General features: G+C 42.8%; 2 protein-coding genes across 3 annotated transcripts; one reads left to right on the top strand and one right to left on the bottom strand.

Moving 5' to 3' along the window:
- The first annotated feature begins 326 nt into the window (after window positions 1-326).
- Window positions 327-3594, top strand: npm3 (nucleophosmin/nucleoplasmin, 3). The gene is made up of 5 exons (XM_080868493.1): window positions 327-507; window positions 718-803; window positions 915-1034; window positions 1108-1201; window positions 2816-3594. Exons 1-5 carry the CDS (start codon window positions 435-437, stop codon window positions 2923-2925), a joined length of 483 nt encoding a protein of 160 aa, XP_080724619.1. The 5' UTR covers window positions 327-434; the 3' UTR covers window positions 2926-3594.
- Window positions 3595-9465: 5871 nt separating this feature from the next.
- Window positions 9466-26307, bottom strand: trim8a (tripartite motif containing 8a). Of its 2 annotated transcripts, XM_080868171.1 has the most exons (9): window positions 25922-26307; window positions 24795-25383; window positions 19779-19874; window positions 19208-19441; window positions 18941-18972; window positions 15014-15129; window positions 12033-14907; window positions 11433-11508; window positions 9467-11284 (listed from the first exon to the last, which is right to left on the bottom strand). In XM_080868171.1, exons 2-7 carry the CDS (start codon window positions 25362-25364, stop codon window positions 14267-14269), a joined length of 1689 nt encoding a protein of 562 aa, XP_080724297.1. In that variant the 5' UTR covers window positions 25365-25383; window positions 25922-26307; the 3' UTR covers window positions 9467-11284; window positions 11433-11508; window positions 12033-14266. The 2 variants fall into 2 exon arrangements, with proteins under 2 accessions (XP_080724298.1, XP_080724297.1); XM_080868172.1 differs by lacking the exon at window positions 25922-26307 and having other exon boundaries at window positions 9466-11284; window positions 24795-25379.
- Window positions 26308-27113: the final 806 nt, after the last annotated feature.

Genomic DNA, 27113 nt, shown 5'->3' with positions numbered 1-27113 from the left:
CCCATCATGGATGTGCAGCAACTGTGTGGTGCTGTAATGTCAATATGGACAAAAGTCTCTGAGGAAGGTTTCCCCCTGGGTGAATCTATGTCACGAAGACAGCTCTGAAGGGACTAAGTTTAAGCAGATATTATTAGCATTAGCAGATAGTATTGTTCACCTGTAATATTCTATATTTCACTGTATTTTACATTAAGTTCAATAGTTTTTAAGTTTATTAGCCACCGCTGTGAATCAGCTCAGGTAAATGAGAAGTTCATCACGTGTTTTACTCAGGCAGCGGCAGCGCCTGATTTCTGTAAAAGGAGGCACGGGCGCGCACTGATGACGTATCAGGCACGCGTGTAGGCTGCGACGTGCTTGTTATTTATCGTGGAGAGCTCATTAGACAGGAAAGCGCCAGCAGAATACTTAACTTTTACCGCTTCTGCAAAATGTCTTTCCACGACGATGAATCCTCGGACGTCGGACCGAGCGGTCAATCCAGGCTGGAGAGCTTCCTGTTCAGTAAGGGCCTGTTAAACAGTCTGTCAGAGATGTTCTGTAGGCGCACACGTGGGTTTCTGCTGTGATGTTCCTACAGAAATTTCTTCCTCCTTGTTTTACTGGGGATTTTGTTTTGGGTTGTTTTGTTTTTTGTTTTTTTGTTTTTGGGGGGGGGGGGGGGGGTTAATAAAATCCGTTGTCATTTAATTGCCGGTCTTACTGTTATTCCAGGTTGCGAGCTGTCCTCCAAAGTACCTTTCTACACTTTCCAAGGAGATGAGGAGGAGGACCTGGAGCACTTCCTTGAACTCAGAACAGTATGTACAGTTTTGTTACCATCATTGGGATTTACCAGCGGCACGAACACACCAGTCAGTCACACTTTAGTCTGTCCGCAACAGTGATGTTCGGTGTTGTGATTGCTGCAGGTTTGCTTGGGTAACGGTGCCAAGGAGGAGAGCAATGTGGTGGAGGTGACAGCCATGAACCACCAAGGAAAGACGATCTCGGTGCCCGTTGCCAACCTTCACATCAAGTGTCTCCCCATGGTGTGTAAACTGAGGCTGATGTGCCACACAGCTGAAGTTTGATCTGTCTTAACTTTGATGCTTTCTGTCACAGGTGAGTCTGGGAGAGTTTGAGCTGAAAGCCCCAGTCACCATCCGACTCAAGGCCGGCACAGGGCCAGTTTCTGTCAGTGGGCTACACCTTATTGGTAATACTCTACTTTCTTTGTGCTTTAACACTTTAACACTGCCAGTACTGACATTCTAAGAAGCTCACTGACAATATCTCATCTGTTTTCAGCCCCTTCATTGTATTTATATCAAAATGATAGTAATCAGTGAATAATAGGAACTGATCCAGTGCAGGTACTCTGCTTTTCAAACTGAGTTGGCTGACCCAAATAAACATGCAGCAGGAATTTTGTATTTTTATTTGTAGCTGATTATAAAAAAATTGCTCTGCTTGACATTTAAGGAAGTTAATTAGAGTAATGCTTGGCTGTAGTTGATTGGTTGACTTATTGGTCTATATTAGGGATGGGCAACAGTTTTTTGCAGTGTGACGTAATAAATAAAGCAAAGAGCCAGACATTCAAACCTCTGAGTTCCAATATGTCACCCCTAACCCTGAATTACTCTAAACTGCATGAATTTTGGTAGGTATAACATGTAAGAATAATGTCCTTGTTTCAAAAATCAAGAGCTTTCTTCTAGAAAGTTTGGATAAAACAATCTGCTGAAATCCTGTGTCAGCTTTTAATTTTCTATATTTTAAGTGAAGGCGTTGTAATTAATAACTGGGGGGAAATGATTTGCACACAAGTGAAAGCAGTGCCGAACAACATCTATAAATATGGATCCTCATTCTTATTTATTTGCTGGGAGGCAGGGCTTGTTTAGTTTGCCTAAAACTCTTCCCCCCACGAAGATGTTTAACAATTCCTCCGTAACTTTAACAAAGAGTTTTGACCTCTCAGCATGTATCGCTATCGTCATTTGAAGACTGTAACAGTAGTTTCCCTTTTTTTTTTGTGTGTGTAGCTACATAATCAGAGACGACCCTCACTAACTTCTGATGCAAACCCATTCATTTTGTTTTATAAGCAGCTCCAGCTTATTCATCGTACTTTTAAAAGAACGTTTACTCAAATTAAGTCCCCCTACCCCGAGACGTTCCCCCTCTCATACAAGAGCCTTCTTCAGTTCTACAAGCTGATTGGGAATCCCAGGTATTTAACCTCCACTGGGGTTATCACCTTGGAGGCGGTCCTGACACTTCTACGTGAACCTGAAAATCAAGCTTAGTTGCCTTCGGCTTAAGTGCTTAACACCTATGATATTTTGAAAAAGATCTTTTGTACCTCACAGCCTTTGAAAAACGACAGTCTAAAGCGGCGGCTTTGGGATCCAAACGCATTTAATTTTCAATACAGATGAATGCTATGAACGTCCTGTATAGTGAAACACCTGGAGTAACCTTGGTGCTCCCTCACCCTGCTAGACAAAAGGTTAAATATGTCTCTGGGCAATAAAACTTTGTAAAAGAAATCTGCAACTTACACCTTACAATTTTATTTCTTCTGCTGTTTCAAGTTAGTGTGTGCGTGAGGGTCAACTGTGAGGGCACATTCAGTAAAGCGACCTTTCTGGCCCTTAAAGAGTTCACCATTTTCTATGTTTTTTTTATTTTTATTCTTTTGTTCTTTTAATATGAAACAAAATAACAGAACATTTAAGGGCCAAGTCTCGCACACGCAGTCGAGATGGTGGTACCAGGATTCGGTGTAACACGGTGAGCTGACATTTTCTCCTGATCTTCTCAGCCACACAGGTCGAAGACTCCGATTTGTCTGAGGAAGAAGAGGAGGAGGAGGAAGAAGAAGAGGAAGAGCTGCCTGCTATCAAACCAGCAAAGAAGAAGCAGAAGCAATAGGTGGAGGGTTCACCGATGGTTTTGTTTTGTTTTTCTGAAATGGCTCACTCTCTGATGCATTTTAAGAAATAACACTTTTTTTGTACCAGACGGACACATTTTACAAAGTTCCCACTTCTTCCACACCAGCCGCGAGAACGCTGTGTGTGGTGGCAGCTAATGGTGCAGTCGGAGGAATCACGACTGGCTCTGATGTTCTCGCCTCTCCTCTGTTTCTCACTGCGAGCATTGCAGCAGTGTAACTCGCTTGTAGAAGAACTGTTTTGTTTTTGTTTTTTTTGTTTTTTTTGCTACCCACAGTTTTATACTGTATATAATTCAGTCACCACTGAAGGTAGTGGAAGAGGTGTCTTTTTACCACCAGCGGATCCCGGTATTGTTTAAAAAGGCCGATCTGGTAAAAAAATAAATAAATAAAAACATTGTCGTCCACTTATCAGACGGGAAAGAAAATGCGTTCCAGCTGAAACCGAGTGGTGCAGACGGATGATGATGTGCGCACGTCTTGATTCGTAGGAGTGTCATCCTGCCAGTTGTAATATCAGAATACTGTTTTTCTACGTGATGTTTCAATCCTAAATGTGAAGATTTGTACTTAAAGTCAGAACAAGAAAGCAATTTTGTCCAAATAAATGAGAAATCCCAGCACAATAAATAAAATCCACAGTTTGTCTGTTTGTGGTTTGCTTTCTGTTAGCTCGCAAAATTTGTACAATTTAGGCCAGCGCTGCTTTTTTTTTTTTTGTTGTTCTCCAAAAGTTGATTCTGTTCATCTGGACGTAGCGTTTTCAGTGGGAGAAACCGAAAAGAAGCAGTCGGCTGAGACTGAAGAAGTCACTTGGATGAGTGACAAAACATTTCTCCCACTGAAAACGCTACGTCCAGATTAACAGAATCAACTTTTGGAGCTTTACTTACCTGGATGATTGAGTATGCATCAAGATGTTTGTTTGTTTTTTCTCAAGTGTCTTTGTTAAAGCTCCTGAAACTACAGCCATCTGAAATATTCTTATTTAGCTCAGAGCTGAACCTCTGCTCAAAGTCTTGTCTAGCACATCCTAAAGATTCTCAGTGTGGTCAGCATCTGTGGTCCAGTCTGTGTCTCATGGTTACCGATCCTACTACTACTGCTGCCCGTCACCGCTGCCAAAGGTAGGTCTCCAGAGATTTCTGTCCTGGGCCATTCTTTCCAGCTGTAGCCCATCTTTTTTGCCGGCCCTCGAGGCCTGGAGTTCAACACCTGTGGCGTAAAGCATACCCTACCCAGCACCATCTTCTCTTCCTGATTTCCTACTGAGAGTTGACAGGTTCCTTTCCATAGTTTGGTGTTACTGATTGGGTCTGGCCAGCGAACGTGGAGAAACCTGAGACGGCTGTTGAGGAATGTCTGGATTTCTCTTTTTGAGGTTTTATTTGTCTTCCAGGTTTCAGCCCCGTAGAGCAGTACTGACTTTATAGCTGGAGTTGAACAGTTGGATCTTGGTAGTCAGGTTCAGCTCTCTCCAGGGGACTTCCACTAAGGATGATTGTGATGTAAAAGGCTGGATCAGCTTCCTGATCCAGCCTTTTACAATTTAAGCCTGATAAATCTCAACATTGTCATCTTGGAATATGCCCAATGCTGTCAGGAAAGAAAGAAAAAAGGTCAATCCCAAATATTCAGGCAGCGGAAGCTAGACCTCAAGTCTAATGGGAGGCTCTTATCTGCACTCTCCAGTAAAAAGAAACATGTTGGCATTTATTTTGCCGGACAGTGCATATTCAGTTCCAAAGTATATCTCTTTAACTGTAATAAAAGATTTTCAAAATGATCAGATCCAAAACTCAATTTGGCAGAAAGGAAGTAAAAGCAACAAACAAGCAGCAGAGAGATACAAAATAGAACCACAAGCAAAAAGACGGGTCCATAAAAATTCGTCCAACTGCAGTTAACTAGCCTGCGCAACAGTACTCGCCAGGTTGTCCATAAACCACCAACAATAGAGAGATCGGGGTGTTTGAAGGGTGAGAATGAAAATAGTGAGGACAGTAAAAGTTTTATGAAGGCAGATACAGTCAGCTTGCATCCTGAATTAGCTTCATATTATCTGCAAGAGTACTTTTGTGTAAAGGCACGATCTTTGCAGGGTAGCTGGAGCGAACTGTTGAACCTGCAGGTCAGAGCCACCTCACTCAACCTCACTGATGTCCATTGTGCTTAGAATGTATCTGAATATACAGCCTTTGAGAGCTTCCTCATCACACATAATGCACTTTTGAATGTGTTTCTTAAAATGCTTCACTGTATAAGAGTTTATCTGAATGATAACGGCCGTTTGCCAGTAAACCATTCAAAGTCCATTCAAAAGTTGTCAGTCAGCGTGCATAAAGATAAGACAAGAGGAAAAGGACATCATTGGTGAACCCGACTCAACTGTCAGCTGGACGTGCTTTGTTCACTTTATCAAGCCGAGCAGCACCTCTGAGGATGAAATATGAGTGCAAAAACCTGCACTCCCAATTTGGCCACTTGTATGTCTGTAGTTTTTTTTTTAATGTATTAAATACTCACAGACTTACTGGTTAAAATATCCAACTGAAACCACTTACAGCCTGGTATTTGCCACTGGATGTTACTTCGTTCCTATGATTTGTAATACCATGTGCCACATCATCAACACACCTATCTAGTTTTTCTAACTAGATGGGTGTGGTTCTTAAGAGCTTTAAACAGAAAAGGTACCTGGACTTAAGTATGTTTCACCTCTCATAAAAGAGGCGTCTTCAGTTCTAAGAACAAAAGGTGGAGAGTCCCAGGTAGCAGGTTTACCAGAGAAGCTCATGAGAATTTTCTCCAAGAATGACCCACCAATGCCCTTCAAATCCAGCCATATCTTTAGAAATAAACACTATATCCCGAGAAAAAAACTCCCAAATACAAGCTAAATAAGACTGTATGCTGTGCAGTGCAGTGAGGAGTACTTGGATTGCTACACAGGAGAGACCAGACAGCCACCCCACAAACACATGGCTCATCATAGAAGCTCAGCTGTACACCTGCACTTAAAGCATAAAGGTCATCCATGTCCTCCTTTACTGTGAACGACCATCATTGAACAGTGGTGGTGTTTCAAGACACCAACTGTCAGCCGCCTACAACGCAGTCTTTGAGAACCCTTCCCACGCACTTCAAACCCGATTCAGACTTAGCCTCAGGTGACCTCAAAGGTCACATTATATAGTAGGGCAAGGTTCACAGTGGTTTCACACTTAACCCCAGTGATGGTAATCACCAACGCCTTTTTCCACACCTTGATTCATGTGATGACACACATGATCAACAGCAGGTCAACAACCACCTCCAAAGGGGACAACCCCCACTAAGGGTTAAATACCTGAGACTCTCCACCTTTTGTTTTTAGAATTGAAGAAGCCTCTTGGATGAGAGGTGAAATGTCTTCACACACTTAAAGAAGTCCGTTTGCCTTCTTTTTTCAAGCCTTTAAGACTACCATGAACTGGAGAACCTACACAGCCATGCATACCGAGTGGTTACTTGCAAAATACATAAACTGCTGTCCAAAGTTTTGCCAACTTATTTTTTTTTATAGTGAGTTGGAAATTGTAAAATCCTTTTAAACACAGACATCTATACTGATCATCTCTTCACAGTGATGGGCAGCAGTCCCACAGAAGAAAAGCTGAGGGAGCGATTGCTTACAAGCAGCACTGCCAGATGTCCGAAAAAGCCTAACACCACCACAAGCTATGCTGCCACTACGGTGACTTGAGAAATGGGCACCTGACCCCTTGACGGCAGCTTTCTGCTACCTGCAGACCAGTAAAGCCATCTTTTTCTCTAGTCCGTGAGGGGAAAAAACAACACATGCACTAACCCCACATGACGTTACATTACCTGCTCTGGATTTTGGATGAGTGTATGTGTCACACCTTTTGGGAAGATTCACCAGATTCCACACCACTACAGTTTAAAAACCTCGGTGATGCGTCACACAGCAAATCAGCGTGTAACAGTCTTCCAACTAGTTAATGTCACCTTCACTCGGAGCAGGTGGTGCTGCTTCTTATTTTCTGACTCATAAACCACATCCAACTGGTCGGTGCTGAGTGGGAGTTTTGTGAACCTTTGCAGCACTTTTATTGCTTATCAGGGTTTTATGGTCCAGCATCTGCGTGGGGCATTAAACGCTCACTTTCAAGTAGAGGTTACAGCTGTGTCCAGAGCAGCGCTTGGGTCTGTGACAATATACTGACTAACACAGGGAGGCCAAATCTACTGCTGAAACCCTCCTTACCGTCACAGACATTTGAGGGACAGTGGAAGTATATCATCATTTTTTTTCACTGAAACACTTTCACAAGGGATCACCACACCCGTGTTGCCACACCAAGTAGCTCTGCATGTTTAGTTTGACAGATTTCTTTTTTATGCCAGATGCTCTTCCTGATGTAAATCCAGAGGATTTTCTGTCTCCTCCCAGGTAAATGTGTAAGCCACATGGTTGATTTGTGATTTTATTCATTGTTAGTCACCAGTGAGAGGAAAGTACCATGAAGTACAATGGAGAAAGCATCCAGCTTGATCTTTGCCAAAGCTTAGCTCACCATAGAAATGACTGATACTGAGTCACTAATTTCTTTCATTAGCTCATTGAAAGCTAACGAAACAGAAAGCTGCTGGTGGATGATGCTGGGCCTCACGGGTGGGGAAAAGAGGCACTGATACGTGTTGGGACTGAGCAGGTTAAATATGTAATTTGACTAAGTTTAATGAAAAGGATTTTTATAGGGCAAATTTAAAAAGAAAAAAGGACAAAAATGTTATTGTGATGACATTTACTTCGCTAAAATTTAACATTAATTCTTTTGGCATTATTAGCTTTTTTCTGCATATGAAGATGGGCATGCAAAACGCATCTGAGAACCAATGGCATATGAAGAGATCACACAACATAGCATCAGTCTTCACTGCCAGAACAGGACTCTTTAAAATATGACTATATCCTGCAAACGTGCAGTTTGGATCGTAGCTCTAGACCCTGCTGAACTTGGAGGTCCTGGACAAACCATGTCTGACATGCATCGACCGGCGAGGTCAAAGTTCAGCTGTGCTGGTAATGAAGGAAGTGTCATTTGTCAGCCCACAGCTGTTCACCATTTCTCTGACCCGATCCTGCATGAACTGGACGATTATTAACCCTACGAAGGCTCATTCATCTAGGATGATAACCCAGGCCAAATCTGAACCATATGCTATCAGAAAATGTTAATTATTTTTTGGGGTTGTGAATCAGGACACAAAGCAACAGGCCAAGGAGGGCTAAACAGTTTGGCTTGTTTTCCAAAACCACTGTAGTGAGAACTATGTAAACATGGCATTAATGACTAACATCTGTAGCCTAATCCTATCTAAAATATATTCTCCTGTAAAGCAAACACTAATAATGAATAAATATTTAAATCAGAAACTGTATCAAGTTCCTTATATTTATGAGTTTTCCTGTTTTTTCTGTATTATATATAATATATTTATCATATGTTGTGTTATATATGCATAGATCATAGCTTAAAACATAAAACATAGCTAAAGTATATTTCACTGTCAAATAAAAATGGATATATAGTAAGATTCTCTGGGGGGAAGTGCCTTGTTGATGTCAGAGGTGAGAGGAGAATGGCCAGACTGGTTTGAGTTGATAGGAAGGCAACTGTAATTCAAATAACCACTTGTTACAATCATGCTGTGCAGATGAACATCAGTGAAGCAGCAGCAGAAGACCACACTGGGTGCTTCTCCTGTTAGCCAGGAACAAGATTCAAGGTTTCAGCTGCAATATTCACAGGATAGGTTCAGAATCTGGTATAAACAACAGGAAAGCACAGATCCATCCTGCCTTCAGTGGTTAAGGCTCATGGTGTAATGGTGTGATGGATGTCTTCTGGGCACACAACTGAGCTTAATTTAAACACCACAGCCGACCTGAGCATTACTGCTGCCAGTGCATCCACCCTTTTATGACCACACTGTATCGATCTTCTGATGGCTGCTTCCAGTTAGGTAATACACCATGTGACAAAGCTTAAATCATCTCAAGTGGCTTCTTGAACATGACAGTGAGTTCACTAAAATTGCCTCCACTGTAACCAGATCTCCATCCAATAAGCACCTTTCATATGTGTTGTCTATTAAAAGGGGAGCAAGACGTCACTAGCGAGGTATAGCTAACGAAGTAGTAGGTAACTGCATGTCTTCCTGAGAAACCAGCATGTACGGTAAAGTGCAACTGATGCTTGTTTGGTAAATACTTGGCTGAAACTCAAATTGAAAGTGAAATCCACAAAGCTCACATTTAATGCTGCCATTTGCAACAATGATGTTCAAGTTTGACTTTAAAAAGGTTTTCATTCAAGTAAAATTTCAGTACAGTTCTTATTTTGATCATTTCCAAACCAACCTTTAACCCCCCCGCAATGGTTCACTCCAAGAGTACAAGAGTAAAGACACTTTAATAGTTTGCACCTCTGACACTTGAGTGTGTCACTAGTGTAGCACAAAGTTCCTATGGCAACGACTGACATCACTTTGTACTGTCTCTAATTAATCCAGCTTGTCTCCGTGAAAGATCTCTGACACGTTCAAAAGCACTGATCTCACATGTCTTCATATATACACAGCCAAAAACACAAATATACACACATATATGCACATCCACTGATTCTGCTTACCTGCATTTATACATCTTCCTTTGCTTATTTTCACTGCGTCACTCTAACATGCATTGCATGAATGTTGCCTGTTTCCCTGCAGCTCAAATTTGACAGAGGGCTGGTTTATGTTAGAATGATTTCCCCGAGCAAAAATAGACCTGCAGATCAATAAACATTGGCTACAGATTTTTGTCTTTGATGTTTGTGCACTTGTGTGTGTGTGTGTGTATGCACTGCTATCCTGGATTAGAGTTTTGGCACAGATTTCAAAGGTCTTATCAGATGAAGGTTAGAATTCTGCTTGGTTGATGAATGGCTGCTCCGTATGCATTCAGCTGGGCATGTTCATGTTCCTGTCAGTGTTAATGGAAGGACTGTTAAAGCTTTGTGTGACAAATGCATTTCTGCCATACTGTAAGTTAGTACATAATGCATCCATGTCAGCCACCTCTAATATCCACCGCTGAACTGGAACAGGCAGGGCGGTTACACAAGCTGGAAGCTGCGCAAATGCATTTCTGACTATGTCAATAATACTAATCAAAGGTCTGAGTAACAGAGGAAGTCAAACCGTACCCAGCTGAAAAAATTCACTAGATCTGTTCAGCTGTTGCACACTCCATTGTGTTCACTGTGAACATAACGTAAAATCATTTTAGAACATTTTCTCCTTTACGAACGTCATTGCACCCTTTGTGTGGGAATCCAAATTGTGGTCAGGTGCATCCTGTTTACTTTAACTGTCCTTGAGCTCTGCTGGAGTCCACCTGTGGCAAACTGGCAAACTGATTAGCCATAGTTTAGAAAGGCACACACCTGTGTATATAAAGCTTCTACAATTCACACTGCACAGCAAGACAATAGCAGCCATTATGACTGGAAACTGCATTGAGGTGCTGGTTCTAAATCCATTTATAAAGGTTTGAGTGGTTATTAGGAGAAACACCCAAGTAACGGAATGACCAGGGCTCTTCTTAGAGTCAGCCAGACTAAGTAGGATGTCTGAGTAAATATTTAATTGGTCTGGTATGTGACCAAGAATTCAGCATTTATTGCAAGAAGACTTCAGATGTTTTCTGTAGAGATCGGAGAACCTGCAGGAAGTTTGACCGCCACCAGACGCGAGCAGTTCTGAGTAAAAGACACATAACAGTCTGCTTCATGTGTTTCAAATCACATGTAAAGGATGTCTGAAAATAAAAACTCAGCAAACATGTAGAATCGTGTTTGTGGGACACAGGCACTGCTGTTGGATGGTCTTCTTTGCAGCTGGGGTCAGAAAGCCCGACAGGAAGGATGAGGAAAAGGATTCTGGCTAAATGCATGTAGGTCTTGCAAGATACCATCGCCAGAGTGCATCGGCTTTGGGAGAGTGGGAGTCGCCTTTCATGACAACAGTCACCCAGTGTTCAAAAGGTCATCCATCCCCCCATCTATTCTCTGTACTGCTCCCAATCGATGATGAGGAATAGCCCCAAACATATAATAAAATGCTGGGAATACAAGGAAGTCTTAAGCCAAGGGGAGGAAGGTCAGCCATTCTGGGGATGACTGAACTGCTGTGCTATTTCCTTTTCTCGGGACAGTTATACTGGTGTTTCTGGATTACAGTGGGAGTATCTGTGAAGCTCAGCAAAGACTCTCTCTGGTCCTGGGTGGGTCAGAAACCACACACACACACAAACACTAAGTTATGTATGCACATTCATGGAAGAGTACCTCCTTCTAATAAATGAATGATCAACAGATATATGTTTACTGACATGGATTTATTGTCATCACAATCCTCTTGCTCTTACCAGACAAACTGGGGAGGTTGTAGATTTCTTTGACTCGTCATCACAGAGGTCACTTCGGCATCCCTTAAGCTGACATCTGTATTACACCCAAAAGAAAAGTGGTTTCGAAACAAGTCTCAGACTGTAACTAGTGGAGCAGAATTAAACCGTTTAAAACATCTTTGGCAAGATCTGAACTTGTCAGTTTGTACACGTTTGTTATCCACTTTGACAGAGCTGTCACAGAGAATAAAATAAACTATCTTAAGCCAGGTGTGCAAAGATTGTAGCCTAGAAGCTCCAATTATTGCCAAAGGACAAGTAAAAAGTATAAAGAACTGAACACTACTTATATGAATGATTTTTAGTCAGTAATACATTCACTAACCACTCTGAAACGTGTGGTTTAGTGTGGCTTGACACAGAAAAGGGTGCCTGAATACTTTCCAAATCACTGTCTAACTTTCAGCTCGGGCTGTGATGCAAATATTGCAGTTATTACTGGCATTAGAGGTTGCAAACATTTGTCAGAGTATCAAGATCATATCATAGGTAAACAGACCCTGAAGATCAGAATTAGTAATAAATGTCAGGGGAGAAAAAGAGAGAAACAGTTCCTACCTTGACTCCAATATCTCTAGTCACTGGCAAAAGCATACAAACAACAGCTGCACAGTTTCCTGCACACTGAGCACACGTACTGCAGGCTCATGTCCTGCTGCAGGCACGGGCGTGTTGTTCTCATACATATACAGCCCCGACACACCTGCCACAACAGAGCACAGCTGTCAGCGCATCAGCCTTTACCCTATACGTGACCTCGCGGAGCTCTCACACAAGCCTAATTATGCACATATACGATGCAACGCACTAACCGCCTGATTGTGTGGCGACACCTGAGCACACATTCACTTATAAAACAGGATTCAACTCGTCTGCACAGAGCCCGCACACAAGGCAACGCAAACCAAGAACAAGCATACCATAGAGGCTTTTCGTCCAGCCCCGTGTTTGTGCCTGTAGTTAGGACAGGGCAACACAATGCACGAGAGAACGATTCAACAAAATTTCCAATTCTTTTATGAGACCTAACAAAAAAAGAAAAACAGCACATGCAAACCCCGCTCTATAGAATGGATCGTTGATTTAATAGGGCTCTATAAATAAAAATGATCATATGGATAAAATGCTCCTTTGGAACATCTGCTGTATGTTTTATTAATAACACACACACACACAGAGCGAGAAGGGACAGTGAACAAGGGGAATGCTAATTGGCTTACACACAAACACACACATACGCACATTGTCAGATTGCCACACTGTAACTAAACCTCAGCTCCTCTCACTCCTCTCCCTCGTGCATTTGCTGCTAAAGGGAGGCCGAGTTATCATGGAAGTGAAACAGATTTCAAAGAAGACAAAAAAACAACAACTAAAAAAACTAAAAGCAGACTGGACCATATAGGAGGGAGCAAGGTTTTATAACCTATAAATAAGTGATGTGCCTTACCATTGCTACTCCCCCCTCGACCCTGACTTTGCTGCCCCCACCATCCCAAGCTCGCTCCTGCTATCTCGCTAAATGGGGGAGGGGAACAATGAAAGGATGAGTGACAGATAAGTAGATCCTCATTAAAACTCTGCGCTTATATCATCCTCCGCTCTAACCCTCCTCTCCTCCTCTGCATCGAGCTCTGGAAAATGATAGAGGAAGGGAGAGAGGAGAGGGAAGGTGCTGCTCATTGGTTATTCCTGTTCTCTGACCTAACTTGACAACCAGCTCCAATAACAAGACAAAGAGGGATGACACAGAGATTTTTGCCAGAGACCAGGATGCTGACAAGGAAGTGAACTGTCCTAAATTGGCAGATAATGGGCCTGCTGTGGGCCGCTCTGTAACCTCCTCCGCCTTTCAGTGTCTTTTTTTCCCTCTCTCTGTTTTACAAGCTTTGCTGGTCAGCAGCAGGGTCGGATGTACCACTGTAACACCTTCTCTTTATTTTTTGTTTTCATGTGTAACTCAGTGAGTCACCCTGGAAAAGCTCTTTACCCAAACAAATCGCACAATTTGCTTCTTAGGACAAATAGACCTCAAACTATAATCAGACACGGCGTTTAAAATAACCAGCGCGTCACCTGATTTAAAGTACACACTAGCATACCCAGCGGATTACTTTTGAAAACCAGTGCTCAAAATACAATGAAAGGTCATGTAATATGCTTTTTTATTTATTCAAAAGATTTTGGTTTATTCATAATCTTCTATAAAAAAAAAAACTAATGGAAAAACCTGAATCTGGAAAAAAACAAAACATTTGCAGTCCAGTGTTTTTTTTTTGTTGTTTTTTTCTAAAGCCACATGGACTTTGGAGTGCATGGAGAGGCTCCCTGCATGCTTTCAGCTGCAAACAGGAATTAATCAAGAGTTAGGAAATTGCAAGTACAATACAAGTGTGTTAACAGTCTCTTTAGGCACTGGAGTCTCTGGAGTCCCATGCCAGGACCCCTGAAGAATATGTCATTTCTTAAGTTTGAATGGATTTAAGACTACATTATTCACATTAGCACTTCCAGTCGAACTGAAACAGACAATAAATAATGCTTTCAAATTAGATCATTAGTACTGTCACTGTGATTCGGGGAGTAAACAGAGCTACACAAGTTAACAGGGCATGTTCTCCCCAAATGGTTTCAAATAAATGTCAAGAGTGATTGTCATAAAGGTGTGTGGAGATATAATCTGGGGTTGCGTCTCTGAATCAAAATGGAAAGGAGAAAAAAAAAAGCAAACATGGAACTTCTTGATGCCAAACGTGATCTAATAAAACAGAACGGATGCTGATTTGGGTTTATTATTTGGTCCCGTAATGCTTGGTTGAAGACTGGCCGTACAGCCCATAGAATTCAGCATGTCTGGCTGTCTGCGATGTTTCCATCAGTCCCCTCATGGGAAAATGCTGCAGTGGCTGACTTGCAGGTAGAGGGGCATGTGGGGCAAACTCCTGAGAGGTCACAGAGGGGAAGGTGTCCGACGCTGGGTACGGAGGCCGGGCGCAAGCAGCAGGGGCCCTGGAGCAGCAAGTACACATCAGTACTTTCCTCCCTTCGTACACGGCTTGTTGTGAGGCACCAACACTTGAGAAGTGGGAGGATGGGAATATGGTTCCTGAGTGGTGGCTAGAGCTGGACCCTAGACCCACCATGTGATGGGCTGAAGTATCTAGGAGCCGACTATGACCAGGGCCAGTGTGAGGATTCTGTGAGAGGACTTCAGAGGCATATACAGATGATGCCCGGTGACCTTGGTTGGCCAGGAAGGGTTTTTTGCTGCTGTAGAGCAAAGGTGGAGGATTCTGGGAGTTTTCTGGGTTAGCCTCCAGGAACGCCATGCTGTATTTCCTTTTCTGTATTCCTGAACTAGTCCCCAACTGGGAGCTAGCAGAGCTGCTGTGAGACTGCACAATCTCCAGAAGAGGCGACTCATTGAACGGTTCTGAGAATGACAAGTAGAGGTAGGACAGAGAGATGAGTGCTAATTCTAATGATAATACATCTCTGAAAAACTCATCTATAGTTATTTTTCTGTAATTTAATCCTACCCTCCAGCATTTTTCGCAAGTTCTTCTCTTTTGTTGACAGGTCGGACAGCAAATGATGAGAGTGGAGCTGGCCCACTCTGACTGGAGGGATAATGCTATTCAGATGTGAGTTTGACCTGTAAAAAGAAACACAACAGTAAAATCATTAGTATCGAATTGTTAGAGACACTCTGCACTTTGAGATTTAAAAAATATAAATATTCTTTTTTAAAGTTGGCTGTGATTAAATTTGGACAAGATGATAGTGCTGCGAAGTTATCAACACTACCTTAGCTAGCTTGGTTATTTCCATTGGTAGCTCACTGCATGATTAAATAGGATGCAAAGTTTGACTGTAATCATTGCACCAGTTTAATCATTATTAAAACTGATACAGCTACAAAATTGGCTAAACAGACAAACCTGTTTTTACAACAGACTGTAAAAGTTCTGGTGCCAAAGGTTGGGCATTTTAAAACCCAGTTTGAAGTGGCCATTGTAAGAACTTTTTGGAAATATCCCCTTGTTGAGTCTGAAAACCAGTGACTTTCAAGTCTAAATGCTCCATCAGTTCCCAAAAGCAAACAAGCACCGACTCACCCCTAACGATAACATGTTGAAATGCTTAAGTTAAAAATAGTCCAACTTCTTTCAACAATAAAATGACTAGTGTGACTTTTCTCCCAGTAATAAGGTCTAGCAGAGTTAGAAGCTAATCTGCCTCAACACAAGATTTGCGAATCGACATGTTGAGCACAGACCTTAGAAAGTTTGTCAACTTCACCTGACTAACCACTGGTGATGTGAAGTCAAGATAAAACAATTTTCTACTTTGAGGGGAGGTCACTACCAATTACTGCACAGAATGGTGGTTATTGACATGTGAGAGCTCAGTAAATACATCGGTCGGTTAGCTATGCAACCGGAACCTGGCATGTCTGCTAGCAATCAACCATCAGCTTTAAGTGCTAATCACTTCCTGTGTAGATGCAGCTTTAGATGTGAACTAGCTGACACCTACAAATGAGATAACATGTTTTTACTGAAGTACGAAAAAAAAAAGTACAGCCATGCTATACCTCTTGACATAATACAAACTGCAAACTTAATAACGGATGTTTGAATGTTTAGTCGTAACCACTTGTAGCAGATGGCTGCCCCTCCCTTAGCCTGGTTCTGCCTAAAGTTTCTTCCTGTTAAAAGGAAGTTTTTCCTTCTTACTGTTGCAAAGTGCTTACTAATAGGGGGTTCCTTCATTGTTGAATACTTTCTTGAGACAACTGTTGTTGTGATTTACATAAATAAACCTATACATGAATAAACCATCAATTGACCTGCTACTAGGGTTGCCAACTCCCTGAAAAATAAATAAGGGACACCTCGTGGCCAGGGCCGGGCGACCCAGTTGTCTTCACCCTTCCCAGTGTGGTGAATTTTCTAGCTCTTTTTTTGTGTGTGAAATTATTTTTTTAACCATTTGACTTGAAGTTGATTTAAGTAGATGCATATTCTATTCTTTGTGATATGAACACATGTGAAACAAATGATCATTTAGCCATTTATTTTTAGCTCAAAATGACAACATTAACACGATAAAACAGGTCTCTTTCTTAAACAGAAGCCTGTCATGCTTAACTTTTGAGAATATAAGTAAATCTTTCTTTAAAAGCACTCTGTCCTGCTTAACTTAAAATAATAGAAAACAATAGAAAGAAAAATATTCTTGTAACAGTGCACATTTAGTGCATTTAGTACAATTGGCTTCAGTTGAGGTATTATTTCAGCTTTTCTAATGCTAATCAGCTGCTCCTGTTTGTAAACCCGCTTGTTCCCATGATTACGCATCATAACTCATCATCATTATTCATCTATGTATTACTTTTATGTATTAGTCATCAATTTGTTGTAATCATCTATCCTTGCAGTTGTTTATTACACAAAATAAATTATATTATCACACTTCTGGCCACATAGCGCTGATATTCACTGCACATGCCCATATTAACGTTTTCCAGCCAGGTGTTTTCCTTTTCCCATTCTTCCCTTTCTCTGAGGGGAACAAACATTGCTGCTCTAATGCTGGGCTCACACTGTGCGATTTTTGGCCCATTTTGAGCCGATTTTTGAGTGATCGGACCGATTTTGGCCTTCATCGTGCGTCGTGTAGTATACGTGGGGTAACGAGAAGTGATTAACACCTCACGACCAGCTCCCGATCATCAATCGCTCGTGAGGGTGTCACCACAGCCGCTCACACTGCTCGCGCGCAAACGTAAACGTTGGTGAAAAAGACGGCGCAGCACGGCTGTGCAGCGTGTGATCTGGACACAAGCGATGGAGGCACAACTTGTAGAACTTTGGAAAGCTCATCCGAGCCTTTTCGATGTGGCATCACAAAATTATCACGACCACAACAACCGTGAAAATAGTTGGATTTACACTGCTGCTCAATCACAGCTGCCTGATCAATGTTTTTCATTAGCAATTTAGCAAAGTTGATGGTAGTGGTGTGTCTGTGTGAGTGAAAGACAGAGAGAGCGAGCGACAGATTTTCTGTTATAACCTTCATGTTATGGAGGCACAGTGTGAGCACTCAGGTCGCATCAGAGCATCGGGCCGTATAGTGTGAGAGTACATCGTGACATACGAACTTCTAACCCCTGCGAGTCAATCGTGCAGTTTGAGCAGGAGCTGAATAACGTGACTGAAAAAAATCGCACAGTGTTTGCCCAGCTTTAGGTGTACTGTCATCCGAGACTTGCACCGCAGAGTCGGCGTTTGTTCCCCTGTTGGCCATGCTTCTTGTTGTGGTCATCTGTTGTCTTCCGGTATTTTCTCCGCAAGCGACCTTTCCTCGACCAATGAGATGAGCGGTAATCTGAATTGTCATACTCGAATTGTCATAAGTGTGCTGTCAGCTCATTGGTCACAAAGCAGGAGAGGGGCTGGGAATTATGTTTTCAAACAAAGTGTTAATTCCATAAACATTTATAGACTACTTTTGATTCTCACTGTATTACGGGACAAAGTGCGTCCCTTATTAGCTCAATACGGGACGTGTACTTTTGTTTCGAAATACGGGACGATTCCGTATTTTAAGGGACGGTTGGCAACCCTACCTGCTACCTGTAGCTAGCCATGAGGTAGCTAGCTACAGCGCTATGGTTAGGCTAATATTAGCATATTAGGAAGATGTAAGATGAGGCCTAAATTGTTGTGAATAAGACTATATACTGAAAGTCCCCGACAGCCAAAGATAAATGTCACCATATGGCAGAAAGAAGACTATCGGGAAAAACTTTGCAGCCAAGTGAACGTCTGAGGTGAACCCATCCACCTCAGACTGGACATCCACACCAAAATCATGCTGTCCAGGGGACTGTAGATCCATTGGCTGTAGTGTGCAGGGTCAAAGTTTAACTTGCTAAAAACACTATGCATAGTGCTAAAAAAAAGTTGTTGAGGCCAGGAGTGACAAATGAATAGTTAAAATCACTGCAGCATGTTAGAAAACTGTGAGGCTCACCCAGTCCCACCATTAAACAAGCAAATAACATGTGGCAAGGAGACAACCCCTCCTGCTTATGATCAGGTTTTTGAAATAATTCATCACAGAGTATTTTCCATTTATACATCATAGGGGAAACACATGGGTTTATCTGTTCTACTGCTGTTTTCTCTGACCTTTGCTTATATTTCGCTTGCTTGACCTCTGTTGGAGTTGTTGTTGTTTTTTGCCTGCTTTTATTACCAGTACACCCGCTAAAGCTACATTTAGCTAATTCCACTGAAAACAACGCAACAGTTGAATGTTGTACAAGGACATATTTGATAGTTTGGCTGTTTTTCTCACAATGAATAAAGATGATGATCAGTGCACTAAAAAGCTTGCATGAAAACATCACTGAGTTAGTCCAAAGAAATGAATATCTTAGAATAACTTCTTACCTGTCCATGAGGAGCTGATAAGGTTTTGTATTCTGAAATGAAAAAACAAAAGTTTCACGGGTCATTCCCACACACCTTCAAATGTCTCACTAACAGTTATTATAAGATGCATCAGGGTTTACTGCGCATGCTTTCATATCACAACATCATTTTATATCCCTCAAAAGTATCACTGTCTGATGCAGATGCAAGAACTGTGAAAAGGGGTCATAGAGATAAAGGTTCATGTTCGATAAATAGAAAAAACAATTTGCAGATTTGTTGTACCTTCATGAAATTCAAACTGCCTGCTTTTTGGAAGAATGTTTGCACTGAGCTCAGGAGTTTTTCTGCTTCGTGGCGCCTCTCGTTGAGCTGCAGCACCTGCTGGGAGTTCTTCCTCACGTACGAGTTGTAGGTGCTCTCCAGCATCTGCATGGTTTCAGCCTGGTTTGCTTCTAGCAGCGCATGCATCCGCTGATACTGGGCTCTTGCACGCTCTTTCAGTTCAGACACTGCATCCTGTGGTCACAGGATACACAAGTATGCACGTTTACACGCAGAAATGCATTTTTAAATGACTAAAAGTACTGATGTTAACAAACAGATACTACAATTTTTATTAACAGACACACAATTTTATGGAATCTATGCTGTTCTTGTTCAATATGAAAGTGGGAAAGTCGTTTGTTAAATCCATTTTCACTTTGCTGCACCTGCCAGTCATAGTTAAAGTTACATTTACCTTTGATTTCCCAAGAGTGAGAAACGGTAGAGTAATTTCATTACAGCAGACAAAATTATAGCACAAACCCCCATGCTGATAACATTCACATAACATTCGGAATTGAAAATGCACCTTCATCAGTGTCTTGTCTGACTCCAGCTTGTTGAGGTGCTCATCGATGTTCTGAACACGACCTTCCAGTCTGTCTTGCTGCCTCATTAGCATGGCCTGTGGAGGAATGACAGATAGGATGGATTAGATAGGCGAACCACAACAAGATGCCCTGAAAATTAAAAACAAAGATACCCATACATTTAGAAACTCTGAAAAACTTGGGCCTCGGCTGTGACCGCAGCATACCTAGCTGCTTTTCACGAGGCATCGAGACAACTTTCTCCACAGTCAGCTGCCAGCGACATGAACATGCATTTAGGCATTCGGAGAGCAAAGGCAAACATGGCTGCACAAATCATTCTCTGACTGCTCCAAAGTTTGACGCTGACCCTGCTGTGTCAAATGAGCTCCATTGTTGGGACAAGCTTACTTCCTCTGTGGGTACACAAGAGCCAAGAGCCAATTAAAAAAAATCCACTGAACATAATCCTTCCCCATTTACTGCAGAGGCTGGGAATCAATCTGCTGTCACAGACTGACAACTAACTAGAAACAGGGGAGGGCAGGTAGACTTTTTAATGAACTGTTTCTGCATTGGAAAGGCCGCGTACCCAAATAAGAGAAAACCTGCTGTCATGGCAACAAAGTCTTGTGTATGTAGTCATATGTGAAATCTCATGTGTATGTAGGGAGCGGGGGTGCCTCACTACCCCCCCCCCCGCACTTTCTCATTTTGCCACATGCATTGCTCCCATTGTTTGCATTGGCCTGTGTGTCAGTGACAGATTGTCATGTCTGTGTGCACAGCGCCGAGGTCTCCTCCCTCCCTCCCAATGAGCATGCACCCGAGAAAGGGGACGAGAGGAAAGGCGATGCTTGCACATGCCAAGAACGGATAGAAAGAGAGTGAGAAAGACATACAAAAAGAGAGCGAAACCAAAAGAAAAAGGAGAAAAAAAAGTTTCGCCCAAAAGAGAGAGAGATAGGGAGAATGAGGACATTCCTGTGGTCTCGAGTGAGTGAGTCTCAGGGTAGTCACATTGTGGTATCACAGCAACAGGCCTCTTCAGCTGCTTGCAACACTCACGTTGTGCTGTCTAATGGACATCCACAGGCTGGCCACTATAGTTTACCACAGTGAACACTTTCAACAGTGTATATAGTTTCAACAAAATAACAAAGAAAGACTCTAAATGGCATAAAATAGTAGCCAAATGTACCATAATAACTCACTTATGCTTGTTATCAGAACAGTTCTTTTGAGTGAAGAAGACTACTGATTTGTCCACCTAGGAAACAGCAGGAATACGTTTATCTCCCCTAACACTCAAAGGAAGCAGAGTGGATTATATGACATGTATTTTGGGCAGCTGAGAGTAAATGCACTGACATGGGAAAGACCCAAAAGTGGTATTTCTACTGCTTCAGCATATTTTAAGGCTGGCCACAAAAACTGACAAAATTTCTATCCAGGCACTCATTTTGGGACAGCGTAGTAGTCTGGTGGTTAGCACTATTGCCTCAAACCAAGAGGGTTCTGGATTTGAACCTGGGGCAGGGCCCTTGTGTGTGGAGTTTACATGCTCTTCCTGTGCTTGTGCAGCTTTTCTCTGGGAGCTTTAGCTCTGCACCCGAAGTTAACGCCGCCTATACTGGCCCAGGACACTCTTCCAAAACATGCTAACTCTCGAGACTTCATTCTTGGTTAAATAAAGGTTTAAAAATATTACTAGCCACCAATTTTGCTCTGTTTTTAGTGTACTCCAACCCCTATTTGTCTTCTAACTGCTTGTTACTGTTAGCTAGTCTCTACATTTGTAAACTTTAATGTGACTGAGATACTCTGCTATTTGATGCTGAGCAGGCAGTGGACAGCTGGTTTCTCAAAGCTGTCTACAGCTGTCTCCTACAGCTGGAAAAGTAGTGGATGGGAGTGACCCAAATAAGTAAAACCGGATCAATTAACTGAAAGATGCTCAAAAGCTCAGCTGAACTGAGGGAACTGCCACTGACACTTGAGCTTCGGAGTCATTTCTATCAGCGACATCTCTAACATTACACAGTTTCTGATCCACGGTAGCTATAAAACTATCGATGAGGGAAGCTTTAAGTGCTGAGAAGGAAAAACACTGCATTTCGTTCGTGAATTAACTGCTGCATCACCCTGCAGTGCTGACTATGTTTTTAAAAAATTGGTCCCACAAGTGAAATCAAGAATACATTTTTATGAGTACAGCTTAATGGGCTGTTATACTGACACCTATAGAGTGTGTGTGCAGAAATAAAGTGAACTGTTGAAGTAAGCCCTATATCATACAGCCATGCGGGTGAATGTAATTAACAGCTGCACTTGCAGAGGTTTTCATATCATTCATGGAAAGAACAACAATAAGTTCAGCAAGGGCTGCAGCAAGCCCTGTACCACACACCTCGAAGACTATTCTTCTTAATTCTCCCAATTAAAGTTGAGGCACATTTCTATTAAGGACTTTACAGTTTAAGCATTATTAATGCCTCGTGTTGGTTCATGTTCCAAATGACTTGTCAGAGTCGTTATCTAAAGCTTTTGGTGGTTTCACCATAACATATCAAGTTCTGCTTTGTGCACCAACAATGAGATCACATATAGAAACCACGAGCACACTGTGATGTGTTCAGTTAGTGGATTTTACATGTTCACTAATGAAATGTTGTTTTGAGTGTTTTTCTCAGATGCAGCTAGCACTGAGCGCGAACACTTCTCGTGTAATTGGCAGGGCTTTACGTTGAAAATCAGCAGCGTAGTCTTTAATCCTGTTTCGCACAGTTGTAACACATCCTACACCTGTACTCCATCTCAACACCACATCTTGCTTACACAAGAGGCAGTTTAGTTAAACACTCCTCTTCAAACAACCTGATAGTAACCGTAACAGCTGACACTACCCTGCAAACTGGTGGACTTGTGTCAGTTGGCTGCCTGTGTTTCTTCTTTCCTTCACTTTTTCATGTCCTGCCTCCTCAGTGCCTTTGAACTTAAGACGGTGCACTGGTATTATTCATCACTTTGGTAACACGGCGCACACGAGCTCAGTGTGAATGCTGCATTGACAAAACAGGAAAGAGCACTTTGTTGGGTTATTAGTATCGTAAATGGTGCGTGAGCTGCTTTATGTGAGCTGGCTTCACATTATAGCAGCAGCTTTTCTGTGTCTTGATGCTTCTGCTCAGCAACTCTGTCTTCCTCTTTTTGTCGTGTTTCCTCCAATTCCTTTTTTTTGTCTTGTGTGTTTGAAATAGCACAGAGGGGCTGGGGCAGTGTAGCAGCATGAAAGCCTACCTTTATCAAGCTTAAGCCCGCCAATGATCACTTTCCCCACTGTCCTATTTAGGCATCCAGACACCCACAGGTTGCCAGGAAGCTCATGTTTAAATGAGGAGCCTCAGGCTCAATGAACAGAGAGCCTCTTTCACAATCAACTGACAACTATTCCCTACTTCTGATGTCAGTGGCCTGCCCTCAGTATTCTGGGTATCTGACTCACTCCAGCCCAGATACACGAAGCTTCAAACAGCAGAGCTTCCATGAGCGACGGTTTCCTGCTGAGGTGCCTGAGAAAGCCAAGGTGAGGTTGTGTGGGAGGGCTCCTCCTCCGCTTGTCCCAGGGAGAACATTACTATTATATTACGCTTCTTTTCTCATCTCGAAATTACCAGCATGTCTGCAAAAGGTTAATGTAAAAGTCTCCTTTGAGAGCCAAAGATAACTAAAAGATACAAACATTGCTACGTCGGTTTTGTGTCTTTGTTTATCCCAAAAGCAACAAGAGTGCTGCCCAGGGAATTTAAGACCAAAATAGACCACAGCTCTGCGAAGGAGAACGACCTCTCAGCAAATAATGACGAGAAGACACTGTGGTCTCGTATTACTTTAACAAATGACCCAGCACACAAGGAGCACAACAGTTTTTGCTATTAACACTTTTTTTTCTCAATAAATCACTGTGTATTATATGCCTGAAGGTCCAGGGATGGACAGTGTGACTCCACAGTGCAATATGCTCTGTGAAAATACAGTTGTGAAAGAACAGAAAGATGGCTGGGTGTGTGCATATGAGTGTGCACAGAGAGCAGCTGTGGAAAGGGCTGAACAGACATCTTTTGTCCCAATAATAGCTCTGAACCAGGGTCAACTGATTTAGAACTTACCCTGGAAAGAAATATGTGTAACTTTCCCCAAGTGGAATAATGCCTTCACTAAATAGTATCAAAAAGATGACGAGAGGGCAAACTGTAAAACAAATCTGCTTCTGATTGCTTCCATAGATAGGGAGGAGAAGGGAAGGAATGTGTTTAAGGTGTGGGTGGCTGTTTTTACACCTTGCTACCTGCGTTAGTCTTGAGAAAAGCAAAGAAACAGAAATAAAGTGAGGAAAACCCCACATGGCGGTGGCAGCCATGGCATGCTGGCCCTCGTTTCTTTACGCATCCTGAGGTCAAGGCTGCCAAGACACGCTCATTATTTAATTGTTGCCAATTCGTAACCAGATTAGGATCTATTTTGCTCTTACTCTCAATTCATTTCCACCTCTTCCTCCCTGCTAAATGTCCCTAAAATAGCATTCCAACCCTGGAACCCTGAAACTGATCAGCTAACATAAACAAACTACACGCGTTTCCGCCCCTCACCGCACATAGGTCATCGTTTCCGGTGGATGCAGATTGCATCACAGCACTTATCCGAAGGGCACAGCGCTGCTAATGGGAAGGCGTGGCGGTAAAGAGTGGGTGGTATGATCAAGGTTAAAAGCGGCGTGTGTGTGTGTGTGTGAAGTATGCCTATATATGTGTGTTTGTGTGCTATCCATGTACCCAGAGGGGTGGCTTTCACCTGTCCAGTCCTTTTACATCAGATTAAAGAGGAGGGAAAGAGAGAAGGCCTTTATAGACTAGCGAACTGAAAGAATTACCCATGAATTGTGTGCACCAAATGAAATCTTTTCATTGCCCTGTAGGAGAGTGTGTGTGTATGTGTGTGTGTGTGCGCATTTGTACCTGCATTTGTATGCGTTGCGTATCAACATCGCAGACTGTGTGTCTTTGGTTAGTGCAGTGAGAGATGCAGCAGAACGGACACAGAGCCACCTGCTCTTCCTCACAGTGGAGCAGCCTGTACTCCTCGTGACTGGGACAGGTCCAAGCGCTCAGCTCCTCAGCATCGACTAACAGGTGTCCCGGCGCCGCACACGGCTGCTGTAGGTGCGTCTGGATATGAGTTTGGCAGCAGGGCTCCTTACAACGCAGACAGACTTTCCGCACGGGCAGCGGGGGCCCTCGTCTGCAGAGGACACAGTGCAGCACAGGGGGGGCTTTCTCAGTGTTCAAAGCATTGAAGCGCTTCACTATGTTGGCGAGCTTGAAGTTCTTCTCCAGTGTGGGCTTCTGGTCGTAGTCATGGTTGCACTCTGGACAGCGGACCGCGGCGGTGTCTTTGGCCCAAGCCTCAGAGATGCAACCCTTGCAGAAGTTGTGCTTGCACGGCAGCTGGATGGGCTCGTCGAAAACATTCAGGCAAATGGGACACAGAAGTTCCTCTTCGAAGCAGTTTTTCCAGCTTGCATCCATGACCTCGGCTGAATCCAAACTGATGAAAAACAAAACAAAACAAAGGAAAGGCTTAAGAACTGGTTTAAATGAACCACTGCTTTTTAAAAAAATGAGCCTATTACAGTTTAATTTTTACTGCACTTATATTCAACTAAAATGGCACAGATTGGAAACAGGCCAAACCAACACACAGGGCACTGAGTTACAGGCTTATTAGGAGTGCATTACAGTGGCACAGCAATTAACAAATGAAGCTTAAAGTAAGTAGTAACAACCTGCTTTTCAGAGCAAAAGAGTGCCATTACACTGAAACCCAACACCAAATATATATAAATATATATAAATTACATTTCTTCATATTTCAGCGTAATGTTTGGCTTCGCTGGGGAACAGGACGACACAAGCTGTGGCGTTTTGAGAGCGAGTGGGAACTTGACACTGAACAACAAATGTGACTCTTGTCAAATAAACTGTTACACTGACATTTTATTACGCGAAGGCACTCCTCGGCTTTTCTTACAGCAACCCACAGAAACATAACAGATGTATTCTTAAAAGAAAAGGCGTAACGTTACCAACTATTTCTCTTCCATGTCGTCGGCAGACTCCGGTGCACCTATAATACCGTGGAGCTTGTCATCCAGTCCGCGGTGAGATCCTCGCTCCTCTTGCTTCAGATTACAGCCTTCTGTCGGTCGCAGCGCTCAAAGCCGGGATTTTATAAGAGTCCCCCTCTGGTTTTCTCGTCTGGTTTCGCTTTCCCGTCAACTCTTCTGAGTAATATTTTATGGTAAGTACAGGCAGGATAGTCACTCGTCGGAAGAGAGTGCAGTGCTTCCACACCGACCGACTGCCGACCTCCAATAACGTGACCCGTCACGGAGTTGATACACAGGCGGGGAGGAGCCGGTAGGAGGAAGGCGAATGAACGGCCACAGCAAACTCTACCGGACAGACTGTAAAAGACCAGGAGGCGTTTGTGTGGCTCTTCATGCTTTGAAGCAGAAGAAGAGTCTCTGGCTGGGACAAAGCAGAGCCCGACACCCCCAGCCCCAGGGGCCCGTGACAGGGTTGGTGCATGTGGGGAGGAAAAGAGTGGAAAACATGGGAAGGTAATGTGGAGTAGATTTCAAATTAGTCACTCTTTTTAGGTAAAAAATAAATAAATAAATAAATTTTAGTCTTTTTTTTTCTTACATAGCGTTGTGAAATGTACAGTGATGAGTGTTAAAACTATGCAGTGACGCAGACATCCTGTAAAAGTGTAATATGAAGTGAGCGTGGGGGCCAGAGGCAGCCCTAGGTTGACTAATAAGATTAGACTTCTTAAGAAGAGTTTGCACAAATATTAACAATCTATTTAAAAGTATATTTTAATAACATCAGACTGTAAAGCTTATTTGGAAGTAAGAATCCCAGCCCGACTATCCATCCATCCATCCATTCGCTTCCGCTTATCCTTTTCAGGGTCGCGGGGGGCGCTGGAGCCTATCCCAGCTGTCATAGGGCGAAAGGCGGGGTACACCCTGGACAGGTCGCCAGTCTGTCGCAGGGCTAACACACAGGGACAGACAATCATTCACACTCACATTCACTCGCACATTCACACCTAGTGGCAATTTGGATTATCCAATTAACCTATCCCCACAAGCTGCATGTCTTTGGACGGTGGGAGGAAGCCGGAGTACCCGGAGAGAACCCACGCAAACACAGGGAGAACATGCAAACTCCACACAGAAAGAATTGAACTCAGGGGCCAGATCAGAA

The sequence above is a fragment of the Rhamphochromis sp. 'chilingali' genome (genome assembly GCF_963969265.1).
Source record: "Rhamphochromis sp. 'chilingali' genome assembly, chromosome: 20".
Taxonomy (NCBI): domain Eukaryota; kingdom Metazoa; phylum Chordata; class Actinopteri; order Cichliformes; family Cichlidae; genus Rhamphochromis; species Rhamphochromis sp. 'chilingali'.
The sequence above is the reverse complement of the archived record's forward strand: the minus strand, read 5'-3'. Positions and strand labels throughout refer to the sequence as shown.

Excerpts from the sequence above, each read along its gene's own strand:
- npm3 (XM_080868493.1), top strand. The coding sequence starts at position 435 with ATGTCTTTCCACGACGATGAATCCTCGGACGTCGGACCGAGCGGTCAA. Across the intron at positions 804-914 it reads ACTTCCTTGAACTCAGAACA|GTTTGCTTGGGTAACGGTGC; the intron begins GTATGTACAGTT and ends TGATTGCTGCAG. Across the intron at positions 1,035-1,107 it reads ACATCAAGTGTCTCCCCATG|GTGAGTCTGGGAGAGTTTGA; the intron begins GTGTGTAAACTG and ends TTTCTGTCACAG.
- trim8a (XM_080868171.1), bottom strand. The coding sequence starts at position 25,364 with ATGGATGCAAGCTGGAAAAACTGCTTCGAAGAGGAACTTCTGTGTCCC. Across the intron at positions 19,875-24,794 it reads CGCAACGCATACAAATGCAG|GCCATGCTAATGAGGCAGCA; the intron begins GTACAAATGCGC and ends ATTCCTCCACAG. Across the intron at positions 19,442-19,778 it reads CAGACAAGACACTGATGAAG|GATGCAGTGTCTGAACTGAA; the intron begins GTGCATTTTCAA and ends CTGTGACCACAG.